This window comes from Pteronotus mesoamericanus, unplaced genomic scaffold (genome assembly GCF_021234165.1).
Source record: "Pteronotus mesoamericanus isolate MK-2021 breed Mesoamerican mustached bat unplaced genomic scaffold, CSHL_Meso_final contig_20, whole genome shotgun sequence".
Taxonomy (NCBI): Eukaryota; Metazoa; Chordata; class Mammalia; order Chiroptera; family Mormoopidae; genus Pteronotus; species Pteronotus mesoamericanus.
The window spans coordinates 8,976,578-8,990,859 of record NW_026555085.1 but is presented as its reverse complement, the minus strand read 5'-3'; the positions used below and the strand labels follow the sequence as shown (position 1 = coordinate 8,990,859).

Here is a 14,282-nt window from a genome sequence, read left to right as displayed (position 1 = left end):
TAGGGGAACCCCAGGGGCCTGTGGCTTAATGGGAAGAAATCCTCATTTTAGCAGCAATAGCTTTTCCCCTCTTCCCGCCACAGTGATCAAATTAACAGGCTGCTTCTCCTCAGAGAAAATGTGTCCACAGGTCCCAGGAGGCATTGGCCATTTGCCTGTCTGATGGGTTGGGGAAGGGGAAGCAGGGATGTATGTGTGTGTGTGTCCCTCCTTTCCCCAGCCCCAGGAGGATCTCCCCGACCTGGAATGGCCACTCAGCCCGCCTGCAGCGCGACCACGGCAGGGTGGGTGCCGGAGGCTTAGCTGCAGGAGGCCTGGCAGGTGGCTGCGTACATGCTGCTCCCCACCATGCCCCCACTGCTCAGGCTGCTGGTGGGACACTTGAGGGGCTTCATGCTGCTGTCCCTCTGCATGTGCAAGTGCTCAAGACGCCAGCGCTCCCAGCTCTTCCGAAACTCCATCTGGACCTTCCGTGGGAAAAGGAGGGAAACAAAAGCCATCATGCAACCAACTGCCCACAGAATGGCCCCGTTATTACATTAGTAGGGAAGGGGAAAAATCCACTGCATTATATTAAGAGACACAAGTCAAGGCCTTCGGGCGCCTAAATTAATATCCCAATAAAATTGTTTATTGTTGTCTCCTATTTTCTGCCTCTCCTCAGGAGAGAGATGGCTTTGATGATTTAATTGGTCTCTTCCATCTCTAAACTCTGTGACTCAGCTAAGTACCTTTTACAATCCATCACAGTATTATTCAATGGAAGAGATCGAGAGAAAGAAATGCAGGGAGATGGAGAAGGGAGAGGAAAGAAAAGGAGAATCTGACTTTGGAGCGCACTCTCCAGGTTTCAGCTTGGACGACAGAGAAGGGGGATAGCATGCCCTACCCCTCCCGGTGCCTACAGCAGACTCCTCTGAACTCCCCGAGGGCTTCACAGGGAGGAAGGAGGGAAGGATGAAATGAGGCTGAGCCTGGTAGCAGCAGTGAGGAGGGCGCTGTGGACTAGGGCTTCTCAGCCTGCGTTTGAACTAATCCCATCCAGGGACTGGTCCCAAACTATAGGGGGTGTGGCCTGGGTGAGTTCAGCTCAACCAGAATCCTTGCGGTGCTGGGCTCAGACCTCCCATAAGAAAAAGCCTTTTCAAGAGGACTGATGGATGGAGACCATGTTTTTGGGCATAAAGATCAAATGCAACTAACATTCCAAATTCCCTAGTCACTTAAAGGCTTGTGGCAATGCCATGGTGATCCAGGCCCCCCGGAGGGGGCTGCTGGAACCTGCATGTCCAGCCCAGGGCATCAGGAGGGCTCTTTTGAGGGACATTCCCACCAGTTTGCTTCCCAGAACTTCTCTGATGTCCCCCACTCCTGCCCCCAGGCCTCCCCACACCAGAATGCCCAGGACCTGATTCTTTCCTTTTAGGCCCCAGCCACCGGGACGGCCAGCTGCCGGCAGCAGTAGGTACGCAGCTCACTGACAACGCCCCCATCGGTCCCTGTGCAAACACCCTTCTTCTCCTCCTGCTGCAAGGGCTGTGATCCACCAGCTCAGCCCCTCGAGATGTCTGGTGAGACTTCATGCCTTCCCTTAAAAGAACGTTTTCTGAGCTGAGTGGAGCTGGGATGCCAAAAGCCTGCCTGCAGGATGGGCCCAGTAACCCAGGTAGTGTCTGGTAGTGGAGCCCAGGCTTGAGTGTGGAGAGAGGTAGAGTGGACACCACGTATAGCCCCCTGCTATGTGCCAGCTCCCTGCCCGGCTAGGTGTGTGTGGTGTGTGTGTGTTAGCAGCTGGGATGGGGGCATCCAAAGACAATGGTGGCCTCTGCTTGTGCAGCAGCAAGGAAGCCCATCTTGTCTCACAGCCCTTAACTGGGGAGAACAGGGAGAGAGATGGTAAACTGAGGCACATCCATGGGAAGCCACCTCAGGGACTAAAGAGGTCTCTAGGATGCCAGCAGGCAATCAGTCAGGACCAGGACTTCTCCGAGTGCTGACACTGGTGTGCCCTTTGTCCCCATCTCCCTCAGCGCTTTTTCTGAGCCTCAGCTGTGGCCCCTGTCATTAAAAAGCATCATTTATTGGGAGCTTACTAAACACTCAACATTTTTTGTGGATTACTTAAGTTAAATTTCACAGCAGCCCTGGGAAGTAGCGCCTGTTAGAGGAACCTGAGGTGCAGAATATTTAAGGCTTTTCTCTGGGTCTCAGCCAGGATTTGAACCTTGATCTGGGCTGACTCCAAAGCTCGCCTCCTAACAACTGGCCCTGCCTCCCATGACTGGGTGGTCTCCCCGGGAGCTCAGCTGGGAGTGCCAGGAGGGCCAGCGCCATATCTTCCTCTTCCCATTTGTCCTGAGTCTGGCACAGCACCCCGCATACGGTAGGTGCTGGATAAGTGTTTTGTAAATAAGCCAAATGAACGAACAAGCAACTGATAAGCATCTGCCATTGGGTTCCTTGTTACTGGGTTCTCACAATGGAATAGCAAAGGCAACAAAGCAAATCTGGACAGAGCCCCAGCACTGGCCAGGAGGGCACTTCCCCCCAGGCTTATCCTGCCTCCCACAGCCTCTCTGGTCAGACACCATGCCAGGCCCTGGGGTTTGGGGTGAACCGGTAAAGCTCATTCACCTCCATTTGCACTTGGGGAGAGAGACAAAGTGATTGCCTGGGTCACACAGCCAGGCAATGTCAGAGCTGGACCAGCACTCAGGTTCCAGAGTCAAGAGCCACAGAGAGAGAACACGAGCTGCCACAAACCCACCCCAGGCCTCCCCTCCCCTGGGCCTGCTCCACGCGCCCCAGCAGCGGGTGCAGGCCTTGGCAGCCATGCAGGACCAATGTCCAGGCCATCTTTTCTTTTCAGGTCACAAGTACCTGGCATTGCCATGGCAACCCTGGTTCTGAAGAACAGCTCTTGTGGACAGAGGCCTCAGCCCAAGAGCCAAGTGTGCTTTTGTGGCCCAGTGATGGTGACAGGTCTGTCCTTGTGCCTGATGGAGCCAGGGCATGAGGTGTCTCCAGGAGGGTTTAAGGGTGCAGTTAAGCAAGGCAGCCTCTCCAGGTCCCTTGAGCTGGGCCTCCTGGACCACCAAGAGCCCCAGGGGAGAGGCCAGCTAGGAACCTGGTGACTCAGTTATTTGCCAAGGGCAGAGTGGGGATATGTGCCCATCTCTCCCCCCTCACAGCTCCACCAGCCTTGGGAGGAGGCGAGCGGGGAGGTGACGGATGGCTGGGCTTTAATGAATGGAATCGGGAGAAGCAACTGAGTCACGGTTTAGGTGAGATGTTCCACAAAAGCAGCGGGAAAGCCATTGCACAAGTGTGTGCGCAAGTGGGGACAGGAGTGAGTGTGTGCTGCCAGCAGGCCTCTGGGGAAAGGGGTAAGTGGGAAATGGGGGCTGCGGGGGAGAGAAGATGGCAGCAGGGAGCCCCACTCCCTCCTCATAGGCCTCTGTCCCCCTGTCCCCATCCCACACAGGGATACCTGCCACCCTGCCCCATCTCCAGAAAATAAAGCAGCAGAGCTTAGGACCGGGTGGCACATCACCCTCTGGCTGAGAACCATTTGTAGAGGGAACACCGCCCCTCCGAGTGTCCTGTACGCCCACCTTCCCTCCTTGCCGGGCCTAACCCATGCTGAGTCTGGCCAGCCCTCTGAGACCTGCCCATGGGAACAGCCAGAGCCCATTTATGGGCCACCCTTTGCCTGGTGCTGCCTCCAGCTCCCCAGCCCCAGCAGCCCCGATGCATTGGTCGGCGCCCCTCCCACGGCCTGCTAGCTCTACCACCTTTTAGCCATTGGATTGGGACTAGTCATTCCTCTTTGCTAAGCTTTAATTTTCTCATCTGTAAAATGCAGATAAAGTCTGCTACACAGGATTGGATTTAATAAAACCTAATACAGAGCAAGCACTCAGGAAATGTTTCCCTCTCTTTTAGAGACCTGGCGTCCACACGCTGCAAGCATTACTACCTCCATGTTGTAGATGAGGGAACTGAGATTCAGGGTTACACTTGCCCAAAGTCACACAGCTCATTAAGTGACGGGGCCTGGACCAGAGCAGAGATCTGACACCCAAGCCCCATCCTTCATCTTTCCTGCCACATCACATTGCTTCTTCGAGCCGTCTCACAGATCCCTGAAACACCAAGGGCTCTACCCACTGCTCCTCTTGTCCCCATCACCCATTGCAAAAGTAAAATTTGCATTAATACACAGACTTTTAAGATCTTTGAGTTCCAGGATCCCAGACTTAGTGACACAGAAGCCTCACAGAGCTCTTTGATGGGTGGTGTCCCTGGGTCATCTGAGCTCCCACAGCTCACATCCCACAGATGCAAACCCTTACCTGGGCCTGAATGGAACTAACAGAGTCCTCAGTTTCCTCCCAGACTGTGGGGTGGGGGATGCCTATCCCCCTTCCCTGCTGCGGGTTAATCCTCCTGTGGATACTTCCCCAGGTGGCTCTGTGCTGCCTGGGGGACTATTAATTGTTTTCTCCTCCGGAAAGAATTGGAGGGCGTGGCTGTGGCATTTGTGATATCCATTTTGCTGGCACCACAGGCACAGGCAGCCCCTCTTCCTCAGAGAGGGGCGGGCTGTGGTCCTGCAGGGCCTGCAGGAGAGGGTGCAGGGCCAGCAAGAACCTGCTCCCACCCCAGCAACCAGACAGCCCCTGGGGGACTCACCCCCTTCCCAAGGCAGACCGGGGCGCTCGCCTGCCTACGCAAAGGACAGGTGGCTTTCTCCTTTTAGGCAGAGTTCATTTGAATCCGGGCTCTGCCATGATTTCCAGGCCAAGCCTGCGCATGTTTCTTACTCTCTCTGATCTTTAGTGTTCTCACGTATGAAAAATGGGAATATCAAACAGAATTTTAGCAGGGGTTTTGGGGGGCAGAGGCTATGACAATGAAATGAGATAGTGATTATTAAAGCTCCAAGTCTGTGACTTGGGCATGTCTGTTGAATAACTTTATAACAGTCACTACCACCTGTTCACTTAACATGAGGCTGGGTCTTCCCCAGACTGACAGATGATTAGGGTTTGCCTGCACGTGTGTGCGTGTGTGTGCGTGTGTGTGCATGTGTGTGCGTGTGTGTGCATGTGTGTGTGTGTGAGAGAGAGAGAGAGAGAGAGAGAGAGACCCATGCACAGAAGACAGAATATATGGACCAGATGCCTCCACAAGTTTGGTGAGTAGGGGGTTTGAGCTGAAAAGACTGAAGGGAGTCCCCAGGGCACGACTCCAGAACAACCAATGGCGGCAGCCCAGCCGGTTCCCCATGTCCCTGCTCAGGCCTTACCTCACTGTTGACAAAGCAGTACAAGATGGCCACCATCAGCCCCTGGAAACAAGAGTCATGTCAGCAGGGAAGGAGGCAGGGGGAGGCGCCCTAGTCTCAAGCCCTTTGGGGCTTCAGCCCAACCACTCCCTGCCCAGATCGGGCAGCCCCAGAGATGGGGGTGGCAGGCTCCTTCTCCTTTCCTTTCCAGAGGGACAAGAAGCCCTCTTGCCCAGATACTGTGCAGCTCTTCAACCTCCCCCTCGTTGAGGGACGCCTGACCCCAGAAAGGACACCACTTGTGACCACGGGGAGTTTTCCCTGGCCCAGCCCCATTTGTTCACTCAGGTGACACATGCTCTAGCACTCTGATCTGTGTGTGTGCTTGTGCGTATGCCTGTGTGCCTGTGAGTGTGTGTGCCCGTGTACATTCGGGCCCACATGCTGGTGGCCATCCTATAAGCCTTCCGAGGGGCTGGGACCAGCTTCTTCTGTTTCTACAGACCCAGTGACACTGGCACCCCTGCGGCATCATCTAATACTAGTGGAGAGTGTCAGTTCTTAGCTTTGGAAACTCCGTGACTGTGCGAATCTGTTTTAACACCTCTGGGCCTCAGTTTCCTCCTCTGTATAATGGGGATAACCCTGCACACCTCCTGTGATGGTTCTGTGAGGATTAAATGCACAATGTGTATGAAGCAGCTGGCAGGGCACCCCCTGCCCCCGCCACCCAGTAGTGGTTCGGTAGATGCCACACTGGGAGCCCATGGTGACATCGGGAAGGCTTCTTGCCCAGTGTGCTTATAGAAAAGACTGCCCTGGGCACTGGGACACCTGGGGATTCCAGCTCAGAGCCCGCCCCAACTACGTGGCATTGGGCAAGGACCACTTTTTTCCAGGCCTCAGGCTGCCTATCTGCCTGGAACAGGCTGGCCTCTGCCCCACCCCCACTCTGGGACTTTGCAAGAGAGGGACCCTAGCCATGAGGTCACCTGGAAGGAGGTGAAGGAGAGCTCTGTGAGCAGCTTGATGAAGCGCAGCGTCCCCCGGGCGTGCTCGTCCATCACGAAGGCAAAGATGACCTCATGGGTCCCCAGCAGGGGGATGAGCGTCAGTGTGGACTTGGCAAGTCTGGGGGTGGGGTGGAGATGTCATTCTGGACCTCTTCCGTGTCCTCTTCTCCCCTTTCTGTGCCTTCAACCCCTGCCAGGCCTGGCACCTGGTCACAGACACCCTCCCACCCCCAATGCCCTGGGAAGGCTGCTTGGAGGGGAGGAGGTAGAAATCCAGCTGCCTCCCCTCTCAGAAGCCCAAGAGCTGCCCAGGTAGAAGGCTAAGGGTAAGACTTGGGGTCCCAGGCCAGGCCCAGGTAGGAGAAGGTCATGTAGGTTTCCAAGCTCAGCACCCCAGGATCTCCGTCTCTGCTGGAAGGAAGGGCTGAGGGTGCTCAGCAAAGCCAGCTCAGCTATGTCACCTGCACTTGATGTCCGTCTTGCACATGAGATTGGCTTTCAGTTTGGATACCACAATGCAGATGACTCGGACAAAGATGAGGAAGTTAACCTGCAAGGCAGAGAGTGGGGTGGCAGGAAGCCTCCTCGATTCTCACTCTCCCCAGTCCTCCCCCCAGCACACCCCTGGGCCGCCCCCACACCGCCACTCACCCCAATGGCAAAGAGAATGGGCAGCCGGATAATGAGCCAGTAATTCATGTTTGAGTTCCTGGTCCAGCAGCTGGAGAGGGGAGGGAGACACACACAGGCACCCGGTCGGACACAGACCCAGCTCCCAGTGCAGGCACAGGGGCACGGAGGTACATGTGGGCATACAAAGTGACACACACTGAGCCACACAAACACTGCCTCTGGGAGCTTCCCCACCAACCAGTCCCACAGACCCACACGAAGCCCTTCCACCCACACATAAACTCACAGTCCTGAATACACAGTCACACACAGAGAGGTACACATGGCCCCTGCATGAACCTCTGGACACAATTTGTGTGCCTGGCACCACACACAAAATAACAAATACTTTGTTCGCAGTTATTACAGAAGAACCCACAGGGGGTGCCGTGAACCCCCAGGCCCAGCACCATCTGCTGTCATACAATCCCAAGGTAGGTGGACAGGGGGAGTAGAGAACTGAAGTCATAAATTAAGCTCTGGTCCCTCAGTTTATCCTCCCAACAGGTCATAGCCATGCCCCTGGGGCCAAGGAACCACATGGGGTCTGAGGATAAGGGATGTCAGCACACTCACCGCTAGGAGCAGGACACTCACCCCTCGTCCTCATAGAGGTACTTGACAATGCCCCAGGGGATGACAAACAGCAGGGGAACACCTAAGAGCAGAGAGGGAAAGAGAGAGAGGGGAGAGCGGCTGGCAGGCCAGAGCCACGGCAATGCCCACCCAGAAGCCTTTCCTTACCCTGGTCTCTTCCACCTGCAGCCCCTCTCCTTGCCTGGCCCCAAACCACACTTTCTAGAAGGTATGGAACTAGGTTGGTCTGGGTGCATGAAGAACAGAGTCAGCAGGAACGAGCCACGACCCCCGACTCCCTGGACTCTTCTGTAGAGAGAGGTCACCATCACATCGCGTCTGTGCTCCCAGTTCTCAACAGCCTGCCCCTCCCATGGGCCAGGCATACCGTCAGCGCTTGCCCCCAGGGTTCTGGCTGAGACACAAGGACACAGACACCCAAGCAGCAGAGGGACAGGGCCATGGAGTGGGGACAACATACTGGAGGAGGTGGGAACAGGCCACCTCCCTGATGCCCTTCCCCCACTGCCTCAGCGCACATGCCCATCTCAGTCAATTCCTTCAGGCACTGGAAGCCCCGCCAGTCACCTGTTCCCTGCCCACATGCATCTGCAAATGACATGGGAGAGCCTGGAGTAGAAATAGGAGCCCCATTCTTGATGCCAGCAGCCCAACTAATGGCACACAGCGGCCCACAGTAACTACAACTACAATAACAACAGCACTTCCTACTTGGCTGAGACTTGACCAGTGCTGTAGCGGGCTCTAGGATGGCCCCCAAAGGTCCCGTCTTCCTGGCAGTCACAGCCTGGCACAGTCCACATTGTTACCAGGGTTGGTCTGTGTGACCACTGATGCACACAGCAGAAGTGATGGTGTGCCACTTCTGATATTAGGTTATAAAATAGTCTTAAAAGGTTAGAAAAGGCGTGACCTGGGCTCACTCTCAGTGTGATCACTTGCTCTGGGGAATGTCAGTTGCCATGTCGTAAGGATGCTTAGCCTGTGGAGATACCCCTTTGTCAAGGACTGGAGGCCTCCACCCAACAGCCAGCAAGGTCCTAAGCTTCCTGCTCTCAAGCTCATGAGTGAGCTTGGAAGTGGATTCTCCAACCCCAGTTTAGCCTTGAGATGACAGCTATCCTGGTTGACAGCTTGACTGCATCTCTGTTGGAGACACTGGGCCAGAGGCCTACTAAGTTAAACAGAGATTCCTGACCAGAGAAACTGGAAGGTGATAATTGTTTGAGGCAGCTAAGTGGTAGGGTCATTTGTTTGCAGTGGTAGGCATCTGATACAACTGGTTTCCAGTTAGAGCCTCATTCATCTCCAGAGCCTCAGTGCTCAGCTCACCCTGGGAGCTCAGAGTGTATTGCTGACTTAAAATTGGATTGTCCATCCTCATGTGACAGATGGAGATGGATCAGGAGCTCAGGAGGGCACAGGTGGGACTAGAACGCAGGGCTGCAATCCCATGCCCATGCCAGACACTCTCAATGGCTTTCTATACTAATTCTCTCCATGCTTGTTTCTACAGGAGCCTCTCTCAGGGTTAGAGATGTGGTGTCTGAGATAGGCAAAAGTGTGCATATTTAGCTGTGTGGACACAGATGTGTGTGTTTGTGGTGCAAAGGCCCATGTGTATGCACATGTGGCTTTGGGGTTCTCCCCCAGGAGTACGTTTCCAGGGCAGAACATACTTCATAGCCTTTTCTGCCACCATCATCCGGATTCTCAGTACATCAAGTCCACTCAGCAGCTTTATGCCTGGACCTACTGTGCTTGACGGTGCAGACAGGGATGGAGGAAGCAGAGACACTCACAGCTTCATCAGATATCTATCTCCTTGGCCATTTATATGAATACAACAGACCTCTCGCATCCATCCATGATGCTTTAGTAACAGGCTTTCATGAGACTGGACAAAGGATAGGAGCACCCCAAAGGCCCCAGTACATAGTGTGGAGTCTGCCGCACAGAAGATGCTCAGTGATAATGGAATGAATGAATGCACAATGAAGGAGTCAATATATCAGTTAGAGAAGGGAAGCTCTCCAGGCGAGAACAAGTCATGTCCCTGAGACACACACACACACACACACACACAGAAACCTCCTTCTTGGTCATCCCCAGCCATATGCTCTCCTTGCTCCCAGAAGCCCCACTCCAGGACTGGGGAGCTCACTCCTGTTACCAGACCTGGGGATCTTTATTCATTCATCACCATCTCCATAACAAAGTCTTTTTAAAAACATAGGTAGAGCCCTCCTGCATGCAAACAGTACACACTCCCTACTGGCTTCATTCTCCCCCAATTTAGATAATCAACAAAGGCCAGAGGAAAAAAACTTGAATTAAGTAAGACACATAGAAACAACTCCAAGAAGTAACAATGCCTTCATCATCACTTGCCTCCCTCCTGTGTAGCCTCCTCGTGGGGGTTCTGGGGGTACTTAGCCGCCATGGACTGTGGCGGCAGCTTACATGCCTTTTGGGAACTCCCCCAACTGTGTTGGAGTACTAACTTTAATTCTTCTGTTCACACATGAAATGTCACACTGTTTCCTGAGCATGCCAGCTTGGGCTAGGCCTCCTAGCATCACAACAGCAGACTGGCTCTCTGTGACTTTCTCTGTCCTGTCTCTGTTCCTCAAGGAAAGGATGCTCTGATGGGCGGCGGGGTGGGGGGAGTCTTGCCCTCAGACCCTGAGCCCTGAACTAGGGAGTGAGGTGGTGGGAAAGGACTGGCGCCCCTCCCCCATTTCCCACTTAGAGACCTTAGGGCACTGTGTGTCCCCAGCAGTCCTCCACCAACCACCCCCACTCCTCTGCTCACATCACAACGTCCCTTTGATTGTTCCTATCCTCAGGTCACCATGGTGACAGGTACTACCAGTGCTGACGCTATTTCCCAGAATGGACAGACGCCGTCCCCCGCCCTGAGGACAGCCTTTCCAGAGCTCTTCCCGATGGCCTAGCTGGCTCCCACCCCTAGTTATCTACAGGGCTCTCCAGCTGCCCACTGCCTGTTTGACTGCTCTAGTGGGATGAAGAGGCTTCGGAGAGCAGAAAGGCTCAGCAGGGAGGAGGAAGGAAGGTGGGACAGGGAGCTGAGTGCAGAGGCCAGGTCCACCGGCCCACCTTGCTCAGCTGGGCCCACAGGGGACTGAAGAGGAGGTACAGCGTAGGCTAGAGATTTTGCATGACAGGCAGTGGGGTCCAGAGCCTGGGATTCAGGAGGCCTACTTCCAGCGCCTGCTCTGCCTGTTCTGCTTGTAAGGCCCCGCCCTCTCTGGACTCCGTGACGCTGATCACATTAAAGCTCCCTTAGAGGAACTCTTCCACAACGGGGCTACACAGAGCCGGGTGGCTGAGGAACATCAGCAAAAAGCAATGAAGTGTGAGAGAGCACAGAGCTAGGGAGCCAGGCAACCTGCTTGGCCTCCTGCGGAGTGGGCTGGACTGGGACAGCCTTGCAAAGGCCCAGCGGCAGAAGCCAGTATGGGACAGGGGACTTTGGGGAAGGAGCGTGGCTGTGACTGAGGTGGAAGTCCCTGGGAGCAGCCTGAGGTGGGTGAATGAAGGCATGAGAGGAGAAAATGGATGAATGGCAAGCTCGAGCGCACGTCCCATGGGGTCTGTGGTGCAGGGCAGGGACACAGCAGATCGGGGAGGGCCAGACGGCAGGGCCTTCTTTAGCTCCATCCCAGTGGGGGCCTGTGGGCCCCTCTAGACCAAGCACAGTTGCATCTCTTTTCCGGTTGTAAAGGGGGCTGGGCTTGTTGTTGCTGGGTGTCTCAGGCCCTGCCCCATCGCACCCCTTTCTCATCGGAATCCCACATGGTGAGAGGCGGACACACAACCAGAGATGTTCCAGCAAAAAAAAAAAAAAAAAAAAAAAAGGCACAATGGTTCTTGGCAAAGTTTTTTGGCTAGAACATTTCCAGCTGGGCTCCAGGAATGTCCGCGATCCACCCTTTCCTCCGCTGGCTACTGTCACCTGCCCTGTTCTCCTGTGAGCCTTTCTTTTCATCTCATATGACAGAGCCAGAGCCCTCAGCCCCCACCCAGGTGACCCCCCACCCTGAGGCCCAGGACTGTGCATTTCCCTTTGGGCCTGCGCTGCCCAGAACCAACTGGGTGCAAGGCTCCATCCCTAGAGGGCGTTAGGAGCAGGGGTGATCAAGGGCAGTGCGGGACTGCCAATGGAGTATGCAGTGGATCTGGCCAGATAAGAGTGGAGCCCTCTGCTTCCACAAGGCGGGAGGGTCATGAAAAGAAGGGAGGGTAACCATAACCCCTGCAGTGTCTTGACAGCCCCTTGGGCAGTAAGCCCTGTGCCCAGGACAGAGTTATCCAGTGGGCCCTGTCCCTTGGCCCAGCAGTGTGTTCTGAGTACCAAGTTGGCTTGGTGGGCATTGCCGGAAGGCAGCAGTTCAAAGAGGGGTCAGCGTCTCCCACTCCCCACGCCACAGGTCGGGCCGAGGGGTGTGATGAACGGTGGTGGGCCTTACCCCAGCCTATGCTCAGGTAGAGCCTGAAGATGCGCTGCTCCGAGAAGACTGAGAGGGCCAGCAGCGTGTACAGGTACACACCCTCCACCAGGAGCCAGTAGTAATTGGCTGCCACGCAGTACTGCATGAGCAGGAACACCAAGCGGCAGCCCAGAGAGTCCTGGGGACAGAAAAAGGGTCTCCAGGGGACAACAGCCCAGTTCCGTGCCTATCTTGACCACCCTCCCCCGCCCCCGCCCCAGCTGCTTGCCAGCCATGGTGAATGTAGGATAGGAGAGCTGACACCTGCCCAGGGCTAGTGCTAAGGACTTGACCTCCTGACCTGCTTCAACTCATTGAACCCTCACTATCCTGGGTGGAAGACACTAATATTATCCCCATTCAGGTAAGAAAACTGAGGCAGAGAGAAGTTAAATGACATGCCCCAAACTACACAGCTAGTAAGCGGCAAGAGCTGGGATTCAAATCCAGGTCTATCCTGAAAGACCACTCCCCTGTGCCAGACTGAGAACTCCTTCAGGGCAGGGGCAGGGCTGTGCCTGCGTCCTAGGGCTCCCAATGGTGGACTGTCTCTCCCATCAGACTGGGGGCTTCCTGAGGACCAGGCCTGGGCAGCTCTTGCCTTTTTCTGTGTCAGGCCTGGGCGGAGTAGGGGAGAACAGCCTTCACCAAGTGCCCATCCCTCCCCAGGTCTGTCCTGGACACACCACACACCTGGTAGGAGAGGAGCCCGTCCCACTGGTGCTGCTGGGCAGCCGTGCTGTACATCCACTTGAGAGCAGCGTCCTTCACGAAGACGGACAGTGCTCGGAGGATGAAGGATGCAAACAGGTTCAGGTGGATGTAGTTCCGGGTGCAGTGCAGGTGTCTGGGAGAGAAAGCGGGGCCCTTCCCTGAGAAGATGGCCAACAGTGCTGCTCCACAACCTCCAGTTCTCAGGCTAACACCCATCTCAGGCACGTTTCTGGCTCTGGGACTGTGCTCCTGTCTTCCTTCCTCTGCGAATGCCCTTCTTCCCCATAACCTTAAAGATCCTTTTGTTTAATTCAAGTCCTGCCTCTCCATGAAGCCTTCAGCTGTCTGGTAACTGCCACCCCATCCCCTATCCACGTTCTATCCTTCTGTCTATGGCATCTTCTTTTTTACAAAGTCACGTGTGATCCAAGTGATGAGGACCACTTTTCCCAATGGGGACTTTGTTTTGCTTCTCGACGACAGGGCCCACTTCTTAGATGTCCCCAGGCTGCCATACAGAGCACATGGTAAGAATTAATAAATATCCTTTCATGTAAAAACCCAGAGCAAACTGGAAATATAAGGGCATTTCTAAACTGATAAGGGCTATCTACCCAAACAGGGAGCAAATATCATTCCTAACAGAGAAATTTGAGAGGCATTCCCTTTAAAATCAGAAAAAATTAAGGATCATCTAGACCCAAGAAGCTATCAACACATTAATTCAACACTGCAGTACAGATCCTAGTCACCATATAGTAAGATAAGGGAAAAGTGTATAAGAATTGGGAATAAAGAAACAAAATTGTTATTATTTGTAGATGATAGATTATCTTCATAGAAAATCAAGATATTTGACACACAAATTATTAGAACTAATAAAGTTTAGCAACAAAAAATTAAAAAGTAAATTTTAAAAATTCATTTATAATATTTTTAATTGGCTACCTAGAAATAAATCTAATACAAGACAGGCACGATCTCTGTGGAGAATACAATAAAAATTGCTTAAAGTTATTGAAAAAGATTTAAATTAATGAAAGATATATCACATTCATAGCTAGGAAGACTCACTCTCTTGAAGGTGTAAATTCTTCCCATGCTAATTTATAAGTTCAAAATAGGTATTAAAAATTCCAAGTTTTGGTTTTTAAAAAAAAAGTGAAGTTTAAAAACTTATAAAGAAGAGCCGAGGGCCGATTAGTCCAGATGCCCCTAAAGAGCCACATCGTAGGGGCCCTTGCCATAAGGTGAGTAGACCAATGAACAAGAATACCGATGACAGAAACAGACCCAGCCATAGATGCCCCTTGTGGCCTGGCAGAATGGGCACTGAAATCCAAGGGGAAAAGATGACTAGCAGTAAATGGTCCTGAGACAATTAACTATATGTATACATGGGAAAAGAAAATTAAATATTTATTTTCATCATAGACAAAAGTAAATTCCAGGTGCATCGAAGAACCATAGGGATGGTCAAAA

General features: G+C 53.6%; 1 protein-coding gene across 1 annotated transcript in view; it reads right to left on the bottom strand.

Annotated features, from left to right (window-relative positions):
* Positions 1 to 299: 299 nt before the first annotated feature.
* The window catches only part of GLP1R (glucagon like peptide 1 receptor), a 32,258-nt gene continuing 18,275 nt past the window's right edge, over positions 300 to 14,282 (bottom strand). The window contains exons 6-13 of the mRNA XM_054568733.1: positions 12,780 to 12,933; positions 12,066 to 12,225; positions 7,573 to 7,633; positions 6,955 to 7,024; positions 6,765 to 6,853; positions 6,283 to 6,421; positions 5,312 to 5,353; positions 300 to 467 (exon numbers count right to left, since the gene is read on the bottom strand). Coding sequence (XP_054424708.1) covers positions 300 to 467; positions 5,312 to 5,353; positions 6,283 to 6,421; positions 6,765 to 6,853; positions 6,955 to 7,024; positions 7,573 to 7,633; positions 12,066 to 12,225; positions 12,780 to 12,933 — 883 coding nt within the window. The remainder of the gene's footprint in view (positions 468 to 5,311; positions 5,354 to 6,282; positions 6,422 to 6,764; positions 6,854 to 6,954; positions 7,025 to 7,572; positions 7,634 to 12,065; positions 12,226 to 12,779; positions 12,934 to 14,282) is intronic.